The sequence below is a fragment of the Elaeis guineensis genome, chromosome 12, assembly GCF_000442705.2.
Source record: "Elaeis guineensis isolate ETL-2024a chromosome 12, EG11, whole genome shotgun sequence".
In the NCBI taxonomy this organism is placed as follows: domain Eukaryota; kingdom Viridiplantae; phylum Streptophyta; class Magnoliopsida; order Arecales; family Arecaceae; genus Elaeis; species Elaeis guineensis.
The window spans coordinates 73638163-73662690 of record NC_026004.2 but is presented as its reverse complement, the minus strand read 5'-3'; the positions used below and the strand labels follow the sequence as shown (position 1 = coordinate 73662690).

Here is a 24528-nt window from a genome sequence, read left to right as displayed (position 1 = left end):
TCTATGAAGGATTTGAGAGAAACATCTTACATCCTAGGAATGAAGATCTATAGAGATAGATCTAAAAGATTGCTTGGGTTATCTCAGTCTATATACATTGATACTGTGCTGAAGCGGTTCAGCATAGAGAATTTCAAGAAAGGCTATCTTTCAATAGGTCATGAAATTTCTCTCTTAAAGAGAGATTGACTGACAACTCCTCAAAAGAGAGAGTATATGAGTAGAATTTCATATACTTCGGTAGTGAGATCTATTATGTATGCTATGACATATACGAGATCGAATATGGTATCCTCACTAGAGATAGTGAGCAGATACCAGTCTGATCCAGATGAGAATCACTGGAAGGTCGTAAAAACCATTCTTAAGTATTTGAGAAATATTAAGGATCAGTGGCACTTAAAACTCATAGGATTTATAAACTCTAATTTTCAATCAGATCATGACGATAGCAAGAGCATATTGGGATATGTATTTATCTTAAATAATGGAGCAGTCTCCTGAAAAAATTTTTAGCAGTACACCATGGTTGACTCTACTTACGGGTGGAATATATCATGGTATCCGATGCTACGAAGGAAGCAATGTGGTTGCAAAAATTCATCGACGGGCTTGAAGTGGCACCCTCTATTAATGGTCTTATTTTGTTGTATTACGACAGTGCTGGTGCCATTGCTCAAGTGAAGGAACCTAAGTCCCATCAGTACACCAAGCATATTCTATATTGCTACCATCTGATCTGAAAGATCGTGGATCGAGATGACGTCAAGCTTTAAAAGATCAACGAAAAGGAGAATTTGGCTGACCCATTTTACTAAAGCCCTCAGTGTCAAAGAGCTCAAAAATCATAAATCAAAGATGGGTATACGATATTATACTAATTAACTTTAGTCTAAGTGGGAGTTATTGAAAATTATATTCCAAAGCCAATCATCAGCCTGTTGACAGTTGTGCTCATGTATATAAATTGTATATGAATTATAATTAATAAATATTATTTGATTTTTTCATCACATTGTGTACATCTTTTTGTTGAACTCCTGTATTATGATGAAGTCCTTAGGACTATTTTAATCGATATAGGAGAGGATATATTGCTTAGTCCTTAAATATATTCACGATCAAATGATATGTTATTACTAGGATGATAGCTATATCAAGTATAGGTTGTTGTATGTCATATGGATTGGTTGTCCTCTTAACCAAGGAGTATGAAGATACTGGTATGACATACAGGTGAAATGTAGGAGTACATCTCACTAAATGTGATCAAATACGGAGCACTCTGCTGTCAAGAGTAGCTCACGAAGGATATGATATAAGTGTCCATCCGATCTAAGAATATCGTGGTGACTTACAAGCAACTTACTGTACTTTGGTGTCGGACTACTTGAATTTCTTACAGTCAAGTACTTATGAAGTCGGTGTATGAGTCAAGATAGAATTGATCCCTCTGAATTGTAGGAGTTAATACATCACTATATTTTAATTTAGTAAAATTTTGATCAGGATAATCCATATGATAGATTTGAAAGGTTGAAATATAATATGGATGACTCATTCAAGGTTGACAGTTAAATTCTATATCATCCTGAGCATTCAGGATCAAAGAGATAAATTATATGGTAACCATATGTTAGTGGATTCTTGAATGTTGCTTTATAATCATTCGATCTATCCAGACATCGGATATCATTACTAGATGATCACTTTGATTGGTATAAAAAATTATTTCTATGCTACCGACTTAGATTCGAACCTATGGGATCATACTTATAAAAAGTTTTTGATTGATCTGATGGGTGATCGATGATTGAGAATTGTCCAAGGGTGTAATCATCAATTTGATTGATGATTAAACTTATTGAAAAATTATGATAAAATAATTTATTAAAAATTAATGAATTAATAGAGAATTAATTAGTAATTAAATTACTAATTAGCTTAATTTAATTGAGCATTAAGATTTGGATCAAATCTAATTGAATTAGATTTAATTAGGTTTGACCGATTAAGTTATTGCATGACCTAATCGCTAAGGATGTTTAATTCCTGATTTGATTAAGATTTAAACTCGATTAATTTTCTAATTGGATTAGAAATTAACCATGTTGGTTTAGTGCCCAATTAGATTAGGCATTTGGGTCATGCCAAATGGTTTTGGTTTGAACAAAATTGAAACAAACTAAGAGTTCAAAAAGTTTGAACTTCTTCCCATGCGCCACCTTATCTCTATGCCCTTCTCTTCATCATGCAAGAATTAGTTTTGCATGAAGGTTTCTCACATCCAGAAGAGGTTTGTCGCCCACTCTCAGATCCCCTTTAGATTAAGATGAGTTTGGTTAGTGTTTGAATTCAAATGGTTTGAATTTGAGTTAAAACTACCTTGATCTCATCCTTATCCTATCCCCTATCGCCAACTCCTTGAGAAGGTTGATTTTCATGTGACAAATGAGAAGTGAATTATCATGAGAAATGTCTCACACCTAAGCCCTTCTGATGCCTCCCTTGGATAAGGATTAGATGATTTGAGTTTGAATTCAAAGAGAGTTTGAATTTGAACTAAAACATCCACTTTATCCTTATCCTTATCCACTCTCAATGCCAACAATAAAATACCTTTATTTTGTGCGACAAAAAAGAGAGCCTTTTATCGTGAGAAGAGTTCTCAAATAGGGGCATGAAAATAGAGAGGGGGTGGGCTTCTATGCGTGTGTAATGGAGGAAAAATACTTCCTATTGGGCATGAATTCTAGGGTGGGTTTCTTAGGATTTCAACTCTAGGATTTTGTGGGAAGATAAAAAAAAAGAAAAGAGTGTCTTCTCATATTCTTCTAGCACCTTATTTCCTCCATTGCATCCTTCTAATTCCCGAAACAGTCTGAGAGAATCGAAGAAGGATCAAGATTGGCCATCAAGTTGATCCCTATACGACGTAGCACTCCTGGAGAGATCAATCAGTATCAGAACTTTAAATGGACGATTCGTAGAGGCCGGACATCGTGTGCGACTACGAGCAACCAGCGAGATCTTTAGATCGTTATCTATGGTTGTGGTGTTCCTTTACCTGCGCTCAGGTATAGGGTTTGGAATCCTGGTAATTGTAGATTTGATCTACTACATTAACTGGTTTTCATGCATGACTTGCTGATTTTTTTCTTCAGATTTTTCACATACATATACACATGCCATAGATCCTTATGTAAGGTGTTTTAAGATCAGATCTTATGCTTGCATCATAATTAAAATATTTAATCAGATTTAATTCTGCTGCAAAAGTTTTAACATGCATGCATAAAATTCCTATGATTTTCCAACAATAATTACTCTCACCGTTTCTTTGTCTCTTTACGAGCTTATAATACGGGCTTCTTAGCTGGTTGTAGACCTTTCATAGGCCTAGATGACTCCCACTTAAAGAAAAAGTTTAGAAATGCATCTGATAATGGCTACTATAGCATTGGACGGAAATTATGATTTGTTTTCGATTGCCTTTGGTATAACATAATTTGAAAATATTGATAGCTGGATTTAGTTTTTAGAGATATGTAAAGAATCAATTAGAACTCTAGAAGGTTTAGTACTTATATTAGATCAATAAAAGAGACTAGAAGAAGTAGTATAATATATATATCTCTAAGTAGAATATGAAAAATGCATGAGGCATTTGTACAAAAAATTTCAAATAAAGTTTTCAGAGCATTGATTTAAAATTAAGGTATGAGAAGCTACAAGGGCATATACAAAAATAGAGCATGATGATATTATGAATCAAATTAAGATGGCTAGTTTGGAGGCATTCAAGTAACTTGGTACCAAAAATATTGGTTTATGGTATAGATCTCAATTTGGCATCACAGGAAAGTGCTCTTATATAACAGGCAACTTTTCGGAGACATTTTAATGCATGAATTTATGAGACCAGACAAGCTAGGGAGCTAGGGTTAGTGGATAGATTTTCTATCCTAACAGTCTGTCAAATCATGTCCTAGCAATCTAGGGAGCTAGGGTCTAATGGTCTATTAGATTCTAGTATAGCATCTTTTGACTCCGCCTCCATATAAAGAGGTAATAAGGAGACTTTCGAGATAAGGATAATAAATCTAATTTTAGATCAATATTTTTATTTTTTTATTTTTTATTTTTTTAAATTTTGTTTGACTTAAGTATTAGAAAATTTTTACCGAAAAATCTCCAATAAAAATGGATTTGCCTTGCAAGTTTACCGTGGACGTTGTAGATTTTAGATTGAAATCGAACTCCTATAAAAATAAATATAATAAATATTATATATATATATATATATTTTTTTTGAGAAGATTCGCGTATAAATTTCCGCCTATGTACGCGGAAACACCAATGAAACCCAGAAAGCCGTGGCTTTTTTTTCTTGTTTGGGTATAAAAAAAAAAGAAAAGAAAAGACACCACTGGTTTTCAGAGGGAGCCCGGATCCTTTCAAAGGGTTTTAGTTATTTATTTATTTATTTTAATACACAAAAATATAAGAAAAACTGTCAATTCGTCGGAGGTCCTGGAAAACTCTCCATTCCCTCTCTTATCCCTTTTCGTTTTCCTTGCCGCCCGCATGGCGGCAGTAACGATGGCCGCCTCCTCCCTTACCCTTCTTCTCGTCCGCTGCCCTAATCCACAGCCCTCTCCCTCCCTCCTCCGCTTTTCTTCACCCTTCTCCTGCTTTCTCCCCTCCTCTGCCTCCATCTTTTCGTCCCACTTCCACGCTCCTCTCTCTGCTTTCCCTCTCACCTCCTCCGGAAGTAAAAGGACCCGAACGGTCCACGCCATCGCAGAAGAAGAGGAGAGAACTGCGACAATTGAAGACAGAGTAGAGGATGGAGGCGAGGTCGGGGTCTCCCATGAGGCAAGAGCTCGGTTACGGCCCTGCGAGCTGTACGTCTGCAATTTGCCTAGAAGCTGCGACGTTTCCCAGCTCTTGGATCTCTTCAAGCCTTATGGAATCCTGCATTCCGTCGAGGTACTTATGAGATTTCATTCGATTAGACATACTAAGTGAGTTTGGTCGCAAAAAGATTTTCTGTTTTGCTTTTAATCTTGCTCTTGTTTGAGGAAGTTCAAGTGTTCATGCAGTTTCGTATATCCTTGATTACTTGAATAATTCATCCAGCTTAACGTGTCAAAATTTGATGCCCTGCTAAAAAATAGCTATAAGTTTTTCTTTAGAAAATCCATCTTGAAATTTCATTAACTATGACGAAATAGATACCATCCTTAAAGGATTTGAGTAGACAAAGGACCATCATACTTCTACATTATTGTCAACAAATGTTGGAGGTATTAACTTCTTGTTCCGTTGCCTCAATTCCCTTGTTTAAATACAAATGATTTCTTGAGCTAATACGTGAGATTTTCCTTATCTTTTTCAGCAAAGCCTTGATGTTGTTGCATATAAACCTTATTTAAAGATTGTCGTGAAAAAAATGCAGTTTTCACATTTCAATCAATGCAACATATCTAAGAAAAAAGATGAACAGAGACCATTCAACCATAGGTGCAAAATTTTGAAAAAAAAAAAATCCATACTTTCCCTTTGTGCAAAGCCATTGGCAACTAATTTGCCTGATACCTTTCAATTTTTCCATTGATTCCTTTTTATTGATTTCCTAAATCCATTTGCATCCAATCACCTCCTATCCCTTTGGTAGCTCCATCAAGTTCAAGTTTGGTTCTTGTGAACTTCAAACATTTCTTCTTCCCAGACTCTTCTAATTGCTTCGATCACTTCCTTTGATGGCTTCATCAAATGAACTTGGTTTCTCTTGCTTGGTGACTAATGCTTGCAAAAAAGCTGGATCCATAAAGTTGTTGCAGTGCATCAGTGTACTAGTCCTTTGTTAAGTGCATAGTCATGCCTTGAGATTTTCGGCATACATGCTTTATATATATCTATATATATTATATAAAGGAGACTGCAACCTGACATCATCTTGTTCTTCATACTCTCCAAATTTTGTTAGTGCATTCTCCAGTCAATTGCCTTATGTGGTGATGAACTTGTAGGTCAAACTTCATTATGTTTTGTATTATGTTGAACGCCCTCTTCCCTATTTTCATGTTCCATGCTTTTTCAACATATTTGTCTTATTGAAATTACACATTATAGTTCATCAATTTTGGTGAATAGCAAGATCCTTCAATCAATGTAGTATGAATAAGGATGGGAGCAAGGTATGCCATGCCGTACCAAATTGGATGGTATGGGGCATATCGTATCGTATTGGTATACGGTATGAGGAATGTATCACTCGGTTTGCCAAATCATCCTTTGTTCCGGACATACCGACATAGTGACAAAGTGGCAGAGGCATGGGGCCCGCTATCGAGACGGCATACGAAAACTTGGTTTGACCTAGTCAGTCATAGTTGTTCCATTGTGTTGGATCAAACAGAAGAGAGGTTGGGTTTCAGGATGGGTGTACGACCTTAGATCGCTCTAGATTGTGCATCTTATTCTACCCCATGCATCCTAGCCAGAACATAGTGGGACTATTGTGTCTCGACACTTGGGATGGTTTGACACGTCAATAATTCATCGAGAAATCAATTATTTATTTATTTTTTGTTTTCATATTTTTTTTTAGTGGTTGTCTTAAGTTTTTCTTGTTAATTTTTGCTCAAATTCATGTTCATGATATGATCAATAAGTGATGCTTCATTTAGATGTATTATTATTTATCAATATTTTTTTTAGAAAATCACAAATGCTATAAGTAGTATCAACATCATAAACCAACCTTCTACTCAAAATGCCTTTTTAAGGGCCTATAACATGTAAGGAAAAATTATCTATAGGTCCCTAGATGGACCCAAAATTATTTTTAAGTCTTTGGACTTTTTGAGTTAAAAAGTCTCTGAAATGCTAAGGATTTATTCTGTGTAACCAAAGTACATACCTGTGTAACTTGAACATGAACGTGCATAACGAGATATTGAAACTAGATAACCTACATAATCTGAACATAAACCTGTGTAACCTGAACATAGACCTGTGTAATCTGAACATGGACCTGTGTAACTAATCTATGTGGACGGCAGGGATCTAGAAATAACTCCTTAGCATTTCAGGGACTTTTTATTCAACTTGAAAAATTCAGGGACTTAAAAGTATTTTCGGATCCTTCTAGGGACCTATAGATAATTTTTCCAACATGCAATGCGTTTATTAAGAACAAGAAAAGGCTAAAGAAGAAGGGCAAACTCTAGTGTTTCATAGGACATCAACCTGCCCAAGTGTCGGTGTGGGAGCATCTTAGTATTGTATCCGCATGGCCCCAACTAGGAAGGGTCCTAGTACCAACATTTCAAGAATTTTTGTACCTTTTATATATTAAATAACACATGTTTTGGGAATTGAACTCGTATAAAATTAGGGTGCAATTTTGAATTTAGGATAGGAAAGAGAAAAGGAAGGAGTCACTGCAAAGGCAAGCTAAGTGACTGTATTGCGAGATGATGATGACTCTTTATGGGTTGATTGGTTCATACAAGTTTCAGTTTGTGGTCTTTTTGGTGTTTTTGATTGCATTGTCTTCCTTATGGGGCTTGCCTTTTGGAGTTTGTGGGGGCTAGGTATTAGTTTTGGCATCAACTTCAGCTTTTCTTTTTCATTTTTCCATTCTTCTTAATTAAGATTATTTGAAGATAGGAATTGTTTATTAGATGGTAGCTGTTTTTGTAAAGGATTGTGATTCTTGATCAATTGATCTTCCTTGAAAATGTTTTGCATATATATAGATGGATGATAATATTGTTGATCTTTCAAACTAGATAATAATAATGAATTTCATTTGATGATAGCATCAAACGATGTGATTTGGTCCCTCAGATTGTTAAGGTTATTTAATATCACAAAGCAGTATATATCCTGAATCTTTCTCAATGCTGTTTATTCAACATTTTATTTGCAGATAAGAGGAATTGGATTTGACTGAGCTGTAATTTGTTAGACATATTGGGGGTGGCAAGTTTGCCTTAGTCAAATAAACCCCTATATAATTACAAACTCTGAGAACTGGTTTTGTTTTCTTCATGATGCAATTGCATTTGGATGCTAATATGTGCCATGGGGATGTGAAGGGCAATCTGACCTCCCAGACATATATAAATGCTTTTATTTTTAACTTGCATGCACATGTAAAAGTTTATTTGCAAAACTATATTAATGAATTAATAATGTTGTTAGACCATCAAATGTTTGGTCTGAATATGAATTTGGTGAGATCACTAGATCTACCGTGCAAAACATATGGATTTATAGTAAGAGAAATCAGGTCAGATGGTCGGATTAATGCAGCAATGCTTCTTTCACATGTGGGATCTGTTGGGATAGTGTTAGAGATGCAATAAGAGTCTTGGATAAGTGTGGAAAAGATTTTTATGAAGTTGATGTCCAAATTGTTTTCTCATGTACAAGAAGGATGCCCATGTGCATCAAGCTGGGTAACAGAGAGAATCCAATAATTAATATCTGAATGAGCCAACATAAACAACATGGAAACTCTTAGATGCTTTAAACGGTGATGGGGCCTGTTCTAATCTAGATTAACTTAAGCTAATCAAATAGTTGCAAATACTTATTGGCCAAAGAGTTGGTTCATGCTGGTTAAGCAATTTGATGGGATGGGAAGATTTACTTGCATAGCTCGTATACCAGAGCATATTGAGATGGGATAGCAAAACAGATATGATGAGAGTCTTGGATATGTGAATGTTTTATTAGAAAGAGTTTTCTTGAGCTGAGATTAGAATTCAAGAGTAGGAGTGTTTCTGAAACAATGTTTTAAGGATAGGGATATTCCTGGAAGAAAGGTATATATTGTCAGGATTAGGATAAAATACAACACATTGATATTTTTCAGTCTTTCTTTGGATAGAAATAAGACAAGTGTATGAAATTAGTTACATGAAGGATAAATATTTTACTCAAATGGCGATCACAGCCTCCTCTTATTCAGTGGCTATGCCCAACTCTAGTTTATATTAGAGATCTAGGGTTAAATTCTTGCCAACTTTGGTAACAGCTATGCTTAAGTTTTGTTTAGCTTCTAGCACTCCATTTTCTCATTTATTGGGGCATACTGTGCAGAAGCAACTTTAGATGCGCATGTTGTCCCTCACCACTCCTTTTTTTCATGTCTTACTAACGAGCAGTTTCACACTTTTATATGTGCATGCAGTCTCTTACCTCTCTATTAATTCATAAACTTCTTCTTATTCCTTCTGCTCACCAAGTCCGAAAATAATTTAAATTTATTATCTTTCTGAGCGCGAGTTGACGATCGCTGTTGTTGATGAACGTGGTAAAAAGGGTTCTCGCTGGTTGCTTACAGCCGGACACGTGTCCGGCCTTTATGGATAGTCTACTCGAAATTTCGATCTGATCGATCTCCTCGAGAGTGCTAGCTCGCACGAAAATCATCTTGCTGGCTGATCTGGATTCTTTTTTCAAATCTCTCAAACCTTTTCAGAGGTTGAAGAAGGACATCTGGAGGAGATGAGGATGTGGAAGAAATATGGAGAGGAGACATTCTTTTCTCTTCTTTTTTTCTCTTTCCAAACCCTTAGGAACAAACCTTAGAATCCTAGGTTTCGCTCACCCAAAAAGGAGAAGGCTCTCCTCTTTTTCTCACGCCATGAAATGTCACGCCCCAACCCTTCACCGTGAAGAACCCTTTCAGATGTCTATCACGCACGCACAAAGGGAAAAAGTCCTTTTATTTGGGCGTCTAAGTGGTTAGGTGGTTTGAAGAGTCCAAAAGAGGTTGAACTCTTGAGTTGTCGCCCCATCTTAAAGTGTCGCCCCCTTTACTACACTTCATGCACCAAGAAAATTGTTTCCACGGTAAGTCAGATCCTTATTTGATTTCCCATGGTGAAAACCTCCTTTTTGTCGTGCAAAAGAAAGGGAATATAAGGTATGGCATGAAGGTGGTTGGGATAAGATCCAATCTCATCTTAATAAGGAACTTCATTCAAATCAAATTCAAACTTTCCTTAACCAACCTATCCATAAGGGGCGTTAAGAAAGGGGAGGCGACATCAGAGTTTGGCATGGGGAAATCTCACGCAAAAACACTTTTAGCGTGAGGAGTTGTGGCATCCAAAAGTGGGTGGCACAAGGGATAAGGAGTCCAATGGACTCTTGGTTTTCTTATTTGACTTCAAACCAAATTATATTTGGTTAGGCCCAAATAGATGGATGAAATCTAATCTAATTAGGTTCATGAATCCTTTATCAAATCCTAATTCAATTAGGAATTGATTGAACCAAAATCCTGATCAAATCAGGGATAATTTTTTCTTAGCGATTAGGTCATCTCATGATCTAATCGGATCAAATCTAATTGAATCTAATCAATTAGATTTGATTTAATCCTCTTTGCTCAATCAAATTGAGCTAATCAGCAATCTAATTACTAATTAATCCTCCATTAATTCACTAACACTTAGCGAATAGATTCATTATAACTTTTGCTTAAGGTTAACCATCAATCGAATTGACGATTAAATTTTTGAATGATTCTTAATTGTTGATCAGTCACATGATCAGTCAGAAATCTCTTTTGAGTGTGATCCTATAGGTTCGAATCTAAGTCGGTAGCACGGAAATAAATTTCTGAACTAATCGATGCAACCATCTAGCAATGGGATATGACGTCCGGATAGGTCGAATAATTGTAAAGCAACATTCAAGAACCTACTGGTGTATGGTTACCGTATAATTCATCCCTTTGATCCTAATGCTCAAGGAGACTTAGGGTTTAACTGTCAATTTTAGAATAGTCATCCAAGTATATTTCAAGCTTTCAAATTTATCATATAGATTATCCGGATTCAAATTTTACTAAATTGAAATACATTGATGCATTAACTCTTACTTATTCGGAGGGGTCAATCTCATCTTGACTCACGCACTGACTTGACAAGTACTTGACTGCATCCAGAAACCTTGTCACTGAATTGAAAATTCAGATAGTCCGGTACCAAAGTGCAGTGAGTTGCTTGCAAGTCACCGTGGTGATCTCAGGTCGGAGGGACACTTATACCCATACTCTTTGCGAGCTACTTTTGACAGCAGAGTGCTCCGCAGTTGGTTACATTTAGTGACGATGTACTCCTACATCTCACTTGCATGCCATACCAGTGTCTCTACACCACTTGGTTACGAGGACAATCAACGTATATGGCACACAACGATCTACACTTGATTATCGCATCATCCTAGTAATAGCATATCATTTGATCGTAAACCAGTTTAAGGACTACGCGATAAATCCTCCTTTATCGATCAAAGTAGTCTTAAGGACTTCATCACAACATAGGGGTTCATTAAAGATGTAACCTTGTGATAGAAAAGGTCTAATAACTTTTATTAATGATTAAATTATATATATTTATAATTAGCACAATCGTCAAATAATTGGCTTTAGGACACAATTTCCAATATTTTTATGAAAATAAAATAGCTTCCCGACGTGTGTCAAATAGAGCTTTTATTAAAAAGTTTTAAATAGGAGCCTTTTGCTGTAGATTTTTTTGAGCTTTTGGAGGAGCTAGAAAGTTGTTTTAAGATCTTTTTACCAACATCTTAAAATCACCCAAAAGAGCTTTTGGCCCTCCAACAACAATGCGAGATCGGGTTTTACTCCAATTTGATTTTCCTTTTTCTAAGAATTTCAAGGCCATGTTGTAATATCACAATATATGTATGCATTTCATTGCTATGAATTTCATTTAGCATACTCTTATGTGCAATCATTGTATTTTTTATGTTCGTGTTTGAAGCCATCCATTATTATGAAGAGCCCCCATGGCTTTATGGGACTTGACACTCGTAATGGTAGACAACATAGTTGCAAGCTTCAAGCTTTTGGAAAATATGGTGCGAAACAAGACCGGCTTTTATGGCATGAGAATGGCATAAAGCTTACCACATTACTTGTGGCTTCATAATTGACTAATGAGGATATGCTAAAATGACTACCACATGCCCAGATTGTAGCTCCTATATAGCATGGTGAACTCTTTGTCAAAGAAGTGTGAAGTATATGTTTCTTCGTGATTATTTTGCAAATGAGGTTGACCTGCAATCAAGATTTTAAATCTTGTGCGACAGAGATGTCTCGATATCTCTATGGAATGGGATGCCTCGCTGTCCTGTTTTATCTCAATAGTTGTTCGGATCATGCATCCTAGCAGATATCCTTCATTTCTCTCCTATTCTTTTTTCTTTCTTTCATTCTTTTCCCGTCTTTTCTTTTTTTTTTTATCTTCCTTTCTTTCCTTTCCTTTTTCTTTCTTTTTCTCATTCCTTCATTTTTTTTCTCTTTTTCTTCTTCTTTCTCTTTCCTTTCTTCCTTCTCTCCTTCCTTTCTTTTTTCTCCTCTCCTTTCTTTCATTTTTCTTCTTTTTTCCTTACACTTTTTATCTTCCATCTTTATTTCTTTATTTCTCTTTCTTCTTCTCTCTCTGCATGGATGGGTTTCGGAGTCTCGATCCTATCTGAGTCTCGCTTTCCTATAGGAACAAGATCGGATGATTGGGATGCCCTTGTCCTGTTGGGACATAAAACCTTGCCTGCAACCATTTCCTAGTCTTTGACCTCCACACAATGTTTTAGATGCCATCTTTTGATTTTACATGCTTGAGAAAACATTTGTTTATGAGTGGTATGAACTTTTATTTTCTTAAGTAGTCTCTCACAAGGTCTGTCGACTTGATACTTGTAGTACCAGTTGATGATTAGTTTGGTGCAGTACACTCATTTTCTTTTTTCATTTTTTCAATTATTTGGTTTGAGGGATAATTTTAATGTTTGTGGTTGTTTGAATTATGACTTCAATGTTTTTTTGATGTTATTTTACGTTGTATAGGTTTTGATAGACTGCATGTTCAATTACTAAATGCTATTGTAAATTTGTAATATATTTAATGTACACAATGCATTTTTTTGATCTTGACTATGTATATATACATATGTGTACACACACACATATATATCAAATTGATTGGAACTACATAATGGATATTGATATCTAGTTTCTGATAAAGTGTCTACGCCGCTCATAGTCATTGAGATCCTAATCATTGTCTATACCTGGGATTTGATTCCAACCCATATAATATGCCCACCCAACATCGTGTAATCCAAGCCTCTTGGATAACCACCTCAATATTGATTTGATGCTTGATAATGGGTTGGCCGTCCTATCAGAGGGAAGATCAGGGCAATGAAATTTGATCCATAATCTAGCTGAGACTATGAAGGATAGTAGCTGCCCAAATATGATATGTAGATGTAGAATATCCATATAGGTCATACCTTGGATCATTTATTGCAATGTCGCCTCTTGAACCATCTCGAGTGGCCTGTTTCATGCATGTATCATATCCTCATGGGCTTTAGATCATGTGCCTTGGTCCATATACTAGGTGGTAGAGTGAACCACAACTCACTGATAAATCAACTTAGACCATAAGATTGTGTCACATGCATACTCATCATGTCCATTGCTACCTTCCTAGCCACCAGATATATTATTGCTGGAACTGCCATTATCATCATCACGTGTATCATAAGATAATTTGGGCTATCATGCACTATTTATCATAAAACATTAGATCAGTTATATTCAGTGTCGAAAAACACTTGGATTCATTTTATCTTTGCTTGCTATTACTATCTTCTCACCAAAGTTGTGGGAGCGCTCTCTAGAAGCTTTAGTTTGTGAAACATGCAGGACGTATCATATGAATGATTTGCTTGAATTGGCAAAGTAATGATCTCGTATCTTATCAAAATTTATTTACCTCCTTCAGACATTTGGCAGCAATGACTAGATCAAGCTCCATCTTACAAATAATATTGTACAGGGTAGTCTGTAGTTCCTCATCCATGTTCATTCTTGGGACTTTGTATTGGAACTTTTAGTTGAGGTAATAGATTGCCAAGACATGTAATTGATTTACTTAACCAACAAATGATTGCATATGGAACTTATTTCATAAGAATAAACAAGTATGGAAGTTTGCTCTTAGATTACCTATTAGATGCAATTTCCTGTCCATTAATCCTCTTCTTGCTCAATGATGCCAGTGTACTTTGAATCTACTTGCTTGTTCTTGGCCTTGATAGCCACCAGCATATAATATAAGAAGACCATTGTTGGCCTTGAAATCCTTCACTGGGGGGGATGGATAGTGCTTGCATCCTCTAGTAGGTTTATGCAAGTGCATGGGCATGCCACCAGTGTCTATAATTGGAAAGAAGATAGGGTGAAGGGTTGGTAGTGCGGATCCAAGTGCCTTGACCTTCAAGAATTTTTTTTGTTGTGATACTGTCAGCTTGAAAAAGGAGGTAGGATGTACCCTGGGCGACGGTCCTATGCTTCAGCTATGGATAAACCAGAGTAAAACTTAAAAGTAAGAAAATTAAAGATAAATATTAAAGGAAAAAATAAGGATAATGATAATTGTTTTGTTGGCCATAAGCTTTCTTTTCTTTCTTTGGGCTTAAAATTTGATATTTGTAAGTGGCTCTTATTAACTGTTGGGATAGTTATCATTACATAAGTTTTGCCATTTGTCTTTGTTGGTTTGTGCCATATGGGTTACTATTGTTATTTGTGGTAGTTATCTTCCCTCTACTATTATATTTTGAGTAAAGCTACCACCTCCCATATTCTGAGTAGTGGTAATAGCTGTAACCACTCAGTTTTGACACTTGTTTTTGTTGGTTTGTACCATGTGGACCACTATTGTTCTGTATGAAAGTCATGTCCCTTCCACTACTATATTTTGGATCGCATTGCCATTCCTCCATGTACTAAGTAGTGGTGAGTGCTAAAAGCTGATTAGTCATTCCTTGGCTTTTGCTCCATAAAAGGCCTCATCCCAGGCTAATAGCTCTTGCCTGTCTATTTACACTGCAGTTACTGTGCTTGTAGCCTTGTTGTATCTGCCTTCACCCTTTGTGTTTCTGCCTGCTTTCTTGCTATATTAGCCTGCACCTTGGTGTAATGGTCTTCAGATTACAGTAGTCAGTCTAGGTGCGGTGTAAACAATGCCCTCCACTTTCCATCAGTCAATGGTCAGGATGGTGATGGGATGTATTCGACACCAAATCCATCAACCTAATTTTGGATTTGGATGCCATTCGACTTGGCCAATTTGAAGGAAAAGCTAACAAAGATCCTATAAAAATATCAATTGCTTCACTTACTATGGAGGTTCATAAGTTCACCTCTTAGAAAAGGTGAACTTGAGCAATAGGTAGAGATCATGGAGGATCTGATGGAGGTAAAATTTATCGTCGTGCTTACCCTCTTGCCTATAGGTATGATGGATATGGATGATTTGTTGGTGAAGGTATCTAATATGGATGATGCTTCCCAACTCTTAGATTTGGAGTGTAGAGCATTGGCATGTTAAGAGGTTGCTCTTTGGCGTATAGATTTGGCGTGCATGGCTATCAATGAAGAGGATGTGGTGGTACCCTCGGGGTGGTTGTCCTTGGCCGTTGAAATGGAGGTAAGCAATATTATAGGGCCATAGTAGTGTTTCCAAAGTGCGCGTTACAAAGCCTTTGAAGGCCAAAAAAAAAGGCAACAAGAAAGGAAAGGAATACATAGAATAAAAGGCAAAAAAGCTCCAAGGAAGCTCGGTATCATCAGACTTCGAACTCTCGATTCCAACCATCATCGAGGATTGCTTTAAGTACCTGACTTCTTCTTCCAGTCCCCCTTCTGCTTCCCCCTTCCGCGGGATCGGAAAGTACTCGTGGTCGAAGATGTGCCACAAGCGCGGGCTCTGGGCGATCAAGGCGAAGCACGGCCGGATCTGTCTCTTCTACCCTCGCCTTCTTCGTCGATCCGGAAGTCGCAGCGCCTTCCCTCTTGTGGGCTTTAAGACTCTTGGCCAACATCCGAGCCGCATTCGCGCCCATATCTGCAACGAAGGAAGATCGGCACAGTTTAGAAACAGAGCCGTGAAAAAAGGGAGAGTTCTGGAGCTAACCTAGGCTGGTCTGAAGGATGCAGAGATGCAGAGATGGGGACGACTCGAAGAACGCCTAAGGCCGAGGAGGACGCTGAGGAAGAATGGAACTCTCAGGAAGGAGGGGCCGAAGAAACTCCCGTGCAAAGTGAGATCCCTGAAGGAGGGAGGCGGGTTTAAATAGGCGACGGGGTCTGGTGCAATAATGACTGCAGGTCTCCTCTGATCGATCTATAACCGCCGCGTGGCCCACTCACCGTGGCAGGCGGCTGAAAGTGGCCGACAACTGACAAAATCATTATTGCACCGCACCTAGGGCAGCGCTCCAGCGAGAATTCCGAAAAAACTTTTTCGGGTCGTCTCGATTTGAAAAGGCTCCAGTACCAACGTGCCAAACGCCAAAATATCTGGAAACAATCGGGTATGAAAATCGAGGGAGGCAACTTCGGCTGTGAAAATTTCTCTGTACTTCATTCGGAGCCCGAACTCGGAAGTAGAGGGACTGGTGTTGGGTATAAAATACCCCCAGCCGAAGTTTGTAAAAGGCTGACCCTTCTAGGGCTTTTCCGGCTTCCAACCTTGTGTGGCGTTTTTCCGAACTTCTTCGACCGTCCGAGGTTCCATAATACCATCCGGACTTCTCCGACAATGAGCTTCTCCATTCATCTACCGGACTGCTCCAAATGCTCTCTGGGCTTCACTATTAGTCGATTTTCTACAGTGATCGACTACTCTCCGAATCTCTTCCAGACTTCTTCCAGCCACAATCGACTTTACTCCGAATTTCTTCCGAACTTCGTCAATGACCGAGCTTCTCCAGCAGTAGGACTTCTACGGTAACCAGACTCCATCCAAGTTTTTACGGTGGTCGACCGCCTTTCGAATTTCATTCGAGCTTTTACAAGAGTCGGATTTCGTCCGAACTTCTATAGTGGATGGATCCCAGACAAACTTCTACAACGGACGGGCTCCACCAATCGGATCTCTACTCCGAATTTCTATTGCAAGCGGATTTCATCCGAGCTTCTACAATAAGAAGTCTCCATCCGAGCTTCCACGGCAACCGGTCTTCGTCCGAGCTTCTACAGTAAGCGGCCTTCTTCCGGACTCCTATAAGAACCGGACTTCGTCCAAACTTCTACAATAGAATTGAATTCCAGACTCCTCCAGCAGTCAACCTTCCACAGTGTCCTCAAGTTTTCTCTAGCGGACGAACTGCCATAACACCTTTCGAACTCCACTATCGGTCGACCTTCTGCTGGATTCCTCATGAAACCGGACTTCCCCAACAGAAAGTTTCCATCCGAGCTTCTACAGCAGATGACTCCCGCCTGCAGCATCAGCGCTCTAGGCACCCAACAATAGTAGACCTGTCACCAATCTCGAAAACATCCGAGCTTTTTCTGGATCGACGAGACAGAGAGCCATTCCACTGCATCAGACATCCCAGTCGAGCTTCAGCCGACAGATCCTAACTCTCTGGCAAGTCACGACAATGGCCACTATCCTACTCCACTCTCTGTAACGGATTCTGCGTGGCTCCACCACTCTCTGGCAAGTCGCAACAACGGACACCACTCCACTCTCCGTAACAAATTCCATGTGGCCCTGAACGGCCCTCTGACGCCACTACTCTCCGTAACAAACTCTGCGTGGCTTTGAACGGCCCACTACCAAGCGGTTACAGACGTCGCTGTCAATCAGTTACGCTCTTCGTCTATAAAAAGGGACCTCCAGATACGTTCTTCTCTAAGCTCTAAATTCTATCTCGAAATTCTGCCAAAATTCCATTTGAGCACCATTTCTGTTGAAGCAGAGTACTGACTTGAGCGTCGGAGGGTCTTGTCGGAGCACCTCCAACTCCGGTTTAGAATTTCCTTGCAGGTCCCGACGGCGGCCGCGGTCATCTCAACTCCAGTTTCTCCGACGTCGGCGGAATTCTGCACCAACAATGATCATGGACCGACTGCCCTTCGTGCATCTTGATGTTGAAGAGTCTCTTAGATACTTCATATCGTCCAGTCTGGTTCTGCTCATCATACAACTTTTGCAGATGAGTTATCATAATCCTGACAGTTTGCATGTCCTCATGCTGGCATTGGAGTCCATTAGACATTGACGTCAAGATATAGCACTTGACCATCTTATCATCATCCATCCATTTTTCGAATGCTATCCTTTGTTCTGCAGTTGGATGGTTGGCAAAACAAGGGGTTTCTGATCAAGTACATAACATAATTTTTTCGAGTTCAGAACTATTCTGAGGTTCCTAAGTCATTGTGGTTGTTTCTGGTCAATTGATTGGTTTTAAGAATTCAGACTCAAAGATTGGAAGCTGACATTGTGAACCGTAGAAAGAAGAGATTCTAATTAGACTTTGTACTTGATTTACAATTTGTTTTAGGGTCTTTTAATACAAATATTACTTCCACTATTTTCTTGAGTCTTTTTACACTCCTAAGATAGAGAAACGGAAGCCCTTCACGATTAGGATTTCAAGTGGATACTATAGTCCCATCGATGTATGCGTACTTTATCTAACAGATATTGGTGACACATATAACGATGAGTGGATATTTCTTGTCTAATGCTTCTCAAGCATGTTGTAGTGATATTCGGTCTTTAAGTTATGAAGGCCTCATTGGCCCCATTCCTTAGTTAAGTTAGACCCACCGTTCAATGCAAGAGCAAAGCCATTATTGGGTCCCTCACCTGATAGATATTGGGTCCAACCCCATCTTTACCCTGCAACATCTTATGCTAATAGAGTGGTTACGCCCTCCGGTGCAACTGAACCACTGATCCAATCAAGAACAATTAACACAAGAAAAACGTCCGCACATCTACAATGGTGGAAGACCGCTAAACTTAATATGTATTGAGGAGATTTGATTCAGATCTTTTCTTTTAATTGTTTTAATTTTCATCTTATGTAAATCTACAATTGCCAAGGATCCAATTGAAAGATCCTTACTTGGTTCATCAAGATCGGAACTATGGTGCAAATGCATCATGTGTGGTGAACTCAACACTAGGCACCCAAAAGAACTTAATCAATCAAATTGGCCGGATAAGTTCAAGATTGGTGGAAGACTCTCCATGTATAAGCAACGATTCTAATTAAGTAATCACTATTCTATCACTTGTCTTAGACATCAATTGATCAATCAATTCCAATTTGGTTCAGCTTATTGGTCTACGTCACCACAAATTACAAATTGCAAACCAATTTACTGTGCATTCATGATACGCCCTTCCTTAAGAGTTGTAGTGATTCAAAGAGATCACCACATGTATTCATGAAAATATTCTAATGATTATCTCATAATCTAGAATTGAACGATCTTTTGTTCATGTTTAATTTCTTATGGTGTTTTACCTCATCAATCTCTTCTCATCCTAGGACAATCTATCAGCATAATGGATTTTAATCGTTATGCCAGGACAAACTTATTTCAAGATGATCCAAGATTGACTTATAAAACATAATCTTATGTTCAAACAAAATATATTAATTTGAAAACATCCATACCATCATAGATCACATCAAGATTGGTTTCTATCTATGAACATCATCTCATGCATGAACATATAATAAAGATAAAATTCAGATCTAATAAATTCAGGTCATATAAACATTAGATAAGAATTGTTGATGCATGAACATAACAATATCACATTTTTCAGATCTTAAAATAAATTTTAGATCTAGAAAACATTAATATGAACATCAAACATCTGAATTTCAGATCTTGAAATTCATCTTCCGATCATTCAAAATCTGAATTTCAAAACTGAAAACAGATTTTTAGGTCTGAAGATAATTGCACGATCAAGAATCGTTCTTGATTTCAGATCTTGAAAATAATTTTTTAGATCTGAAATTAATCTTTTAAAGAATAAAATTTAGAATTTCAGATCTTGAAAACAGATTTTCAGATTTGAAATCATGATCTTAATCTTGCAACGTAATGACCGCTCTGATATCACTTAAAGAAAATGCCATCTTATGGTGATTCGTATGCATGCACAATTTTAAAAATTTTATTTTCATGCAGCGGGACAAGAATTTTCAGATTTAAACAATTTAAATCTAATTAGATCTAATCTAACTAGTGTGCATATAGATTATATCTCATATTCAGGAATTATTACATATACAAGATTTAGATTTATTTTATTGAGATCTGAATTTTACCTTTGCGTAGATAGATTTTCACTACGATCTGAAAATCGTGGATGTTTGTAGAGGTTTCTTGGAGCCGTATAAGCATTCGGCCTCTATAAGCATCCACATAAGGCTGATCTTGATCAAAAGAATCTAAAGATCATCGGGGTGTTAGTTTCCTTGCAGATCTTTCTCCCTTCAAATCAAATTTGATTTCTTCTTCTTTTCTTCTCAAGAACCAAGGAGGAAGATGATGAATGAGAGGAAGGAAAAGGGCTTCCCTCTTGGGTGGCACCAAGGAGGAGAGGAAGGTGGGTGGCAACAAAGAGAGAGGGGAGATGGATCTATTGTTAGTTAGGGCATTCTCTCAACTTGGGTTCTATTTATAGACCCCAATCCCTTATCCATCTATCTTATTAATTCGAATCAAATTCAGATTTCAAAGATTTGAATCAAATTCAAACTTTGAGATAGATTAGGATAGAGAGATAAGAGAGAGAGGAGAGAGAACGTCAAAGGGGGTGTGCCAACCCTTGGTCGCACCCTCTCTCTCCTCTTTTTATTTTTACACATCAAAGCAAAAGAGGGGCGTCAGCCCCTTGTTTCTCTTGGTCGGCGCTCCTTGTGTTGGCATGTAAGAGGAGAAAGAGCCTAGTCCAACTGGAAACTCATCTCCTAACCTTATTCTACATTGGTTCTGAACCAAATTGAAATAGGTTTAGTCAAATCCTTATTTGACTAGGAATATACCTAATTAAAATCAAATTAAATCCAATTTAATTTATATGAAGCTTAATCATTAATTAAATGATCAAATCAAATAATTAATAATTAATTCAGCAACAATTACTCATTGTTCTTCCTCTAACTTACTAACCTTTGGTAAGTCCTCTCTTGTAACTTTTACAATTTAGTCCAATCAGCCATCAAATTGATAATTGGGTTCATCCATGAATCAAATTCACAATTCATTTATTTGATCAAGTCCAAATCCCTTTTGTTTGTGATCCTGTAGGTTCTATTTTGTCTGGTAGTGAGACATATCACAATCTTCATCATGAATATCAGTGATATTCTTTTTAATGGATTGGAACAATTCTAACTCACCCATTGAGAATTATTGACCATCAATTAATTCTCGCGGGTCTTACAATCCACTAATGATGTCTAGTAGTATGCAGTGGCAATCCAGCAGAATGGAAGAGTCTGAACCTCTAGGTGTAGTTAATGTGTGATTTTGTTTTTCTGTCGTGAGTCTTGATAAGGCAGAGGTTATGAAAAATTCATCAAATTTCATCATCCGTCATATGTAAGATTTAATTAGTTTGAATTCAACTCGTGATTTTTCATGAAAATCCTTTTCCATTAATCACATCATCGTGGCCACGGTCTTAAAAACTCAGTTTCATAAATCACATAGGATTACTTTACTACCAAGATTGATATATCCTATCTAGATGCGCACCTTATTGCCACAGCGAACCTACTATAGCCAACATATACCGTAAGGACCCACGTGACTAGGAGACCAAGTAAATATGCAGTCAAACTATAGCAATCTCACTGTGAATAATAGAGGTACCGTAGGTCAAAAAAATTACTCACACAACTTTAGCATCGAGAAAGTCACTGATGAACGAGTAGACATCCAAGTGACTTCTCGTTTTGGTCATGCTTAGTATTGTTGTTCTCTAACAACTATCTGCACTTTCGTTCGGTGTTGCCATAATATAAACTCGAGATTCGTCTATTCTGAGGGAAGCGATCCCTGCATCAATCTCACCGGATCACTCACCATTCTCGTGATGATCCATCGGTTGGGAACAATTTAGAAATTAACCATCAATGACACATGTCTCAAATTCTCAACTATTGAGAATAAGTGTCATCATCTTATTAATTTCTTGGATGATTTAAGGACACATAACAAGAATAGAATAGAAAATTGCCCAATTTTATTAATAAATAAATGAGTCAAGTATAAGTTTATGTCCTTAAAAAATACAGTGTGTCAGTCAGATTGGTTTCTAGGGCATACATCTAACACTATAATAGTGCTCTTTGCATTCAATTTATCTTGTTAGCATAGGATATTTTTATTTACATAATAGTATCAAATTATTACAATAATAATTTATAACCGAAGTACTCTGAAGGATATATAACCATAATTATAGCCTTCATGCTTTGTTCCAAATATTTAGATTTGGCTTTAGGATCCCCATTCACTAAGCATTCCCACATGGGAACCCTGATCATAGATTAGGGGGGCCTGGCCTTAGGAATACTTGTTATGTATTAATCATATGTTTGTAGTGTTTATGTGTTTTTCCTATGCTTAAATTTGTATCTGCTTGAGTATCATTATTAAGTGTGATGGACTGTTATAATTGTTGGATTTTGTGATAAGCTTCCTAAGGAACTTTTACCGCTTAGAATTAAATGATAAATTTGCTCACGTTATATTTTAGCATTTATAAGCATTAAGCATTGCTTCAAAATAAATATTTTCATACTACTGCAGGTCTTATTCTTATTTGACTGCTCAATTTTCCTATTTTCAGTGACGCATATGAATATGACTTTTTTGGGGTGTAGTTAGATGCCAATAGTTTGTTGCCTTTTTAAAATTCAATGATGGTTCCAAAAAAATCTATTTATTGGATCATGCATACATCTGTATTTACTTGAATTGAAGTTGATAAATTATTAGAGTGCAAGTTTTAAGTTTTCAAGTAAATGATTAGCAGCCTGTTGCTTCTCTATTCCGTATATCCTCATTTCTTATTTAGATTAAAGCCACATCTTTGTCACCATATAACAATACACAGAAAAAAAATTCACAGATTGAAGAATTTGTTGATTGTTGTTGTACCTTTCCTTTCTGTGGTCTTTTGCAATTCATACTTTTTGTGTAACCATAAATAACATAATTCATAAATTTTGCAGATTTCACGGGATTCTGAGACAGGTATTAGCAGAGGGTGTGGTTATATTACAATGAGCTCTATTAAAGAAGCGAAAGCAGCAATTGCTTCCCTGGATGGATCTGTAAGTTAAAGTTTGGTCTCTATAAGTTACTCTAGCTTTTCCTAATCCTGATGTTTTATTATTTATTATTTATTTTTGTCTAACTAGGATCTGGGTGGACGTGAATTGCGTGTTAAATTTTCAGCTGATATGGTTACTGGTAGGAAAAATGCTGAAGCACTGAATACAGCACCTAAAAAGGATATCGTCTTTGAAAGCCCACATAAAGTCTATGTGGGTAATCTTGCATGGTCTGTAAGACCTGAAGATCTAAGGGAGCACTTCAGCCAATTTGGAACTGTTGTAAGTACGAGGGTTCTGTATGACCGCAAAGGAGGGAAAACTCGTGTTTATGGATTTCTTTCGTTTTCTTCTGCTGATGAACTCAAGGCTGCAATGGAGACAAGTGGATCGGTACCCTGCCATTTTCTTGTGCATTTACTTCGTACACATTTAAACACCTGTCAGTGTAGCCACAACAAAGCTTCATGCTTGCATCTGCTTTCTGTTCCCTTACAATTTATTTATAGTATCACTTTCATTTTCTCTATCAACCTGGTAGGTTTGATTGGTAACCGTTATTGTTATGGGAATGCACCTTTTGAGGCATTTTCTATTGGTAATGCTAAATTTTTTATTTCATTTATGTTAATTTTTTAAACTTGTGTCTCATGCAGGTATTTCACGGACGAACGTTATTGGTCAGGGAAGTTATCAATAGGGAAGAACAATGATGTCAAGGATTTGATTGATATAATATTGAAGAAATTTTTCCTTTTAAGTTCGTTTAAGGACCAGTGTTATGCTGCCACATTCTCCTATTAAAGAGCTTGATGTTGTGAGAGAAGGTACCATCCTCACAAAAGGCACCCTTTTCTAATCATTTCATATTCATGATTTCGTCATTTTATGTAAGGCTAAACATAACTTGGTACTTTTCTAGGTGGTAATATTTCTTGTATTGCATATTTCCATCCTGAAACACATTGATTATAGTTGAAGCAAGGTTTGAAATACCAAGCAGTTTGGTGTGGGTTGTTCAATACATACCATGTAGGGGCCGCCTCAGTATAGGGAGTCTTTTGATTTGGATGAAAACATCTAAATCACCCTACCAAGAGCGGATTGAGCTGCTTGAGGGAATATTAAGGTTGACTTGTCCCGAACTGATCCTAGACCAATCTTGAGCTGAACGATACACTTGGATACCACATGGGAAGTGGGTTATAAGTGTGATCCCCTCTTGTTTTCAACCGCTTGTATGTGGAAATAGATGAATAAAAGGCTGCTATTGGGGTTTTC

The 24528-nt window shown here is 37.3% G+C and overlaps 1 protein-coding gene across 2 annotated transcripts; it reads left to right on the top strand.

Annotated features, from left to right (window-relative positions):
- Window positions 1–4530: 4530 nt before the first annotated feature.
- Window positions 4531–24192, top strand: LOC105035877 (28 kDa ribonucleoprotein, chloroplastic). Of its 2 annotated transcripts, none has more exons than XM_073246928.1 (4): window positions 4531–4992; window positions 23146–23247; window positions 23335–23689; window positions 23904–24192. In XM_073246928.1, exons 1-4 carry the CDS (start codon window positions 4588–4590, stop codon window positions 23945–23947), a joined length of 906 nt encoding a protein of 301 aa, XP_073103029.1. In that variant the 5' UTR covers window positions 4531–4587; the 3' UTR covers window positions 23948–24192. The 2 variants fall into 2 exon arrangements, with proteins under 2 accessions (XP_073103029.1, XP_010909894.1); XM_010911592.4 differs by having other exon boundaries at window positions 4535–4992; window positions 23335–23640.
- The last annotated feature ends 336 nt before the right edge of the window (window positions 24193–24528 follow it).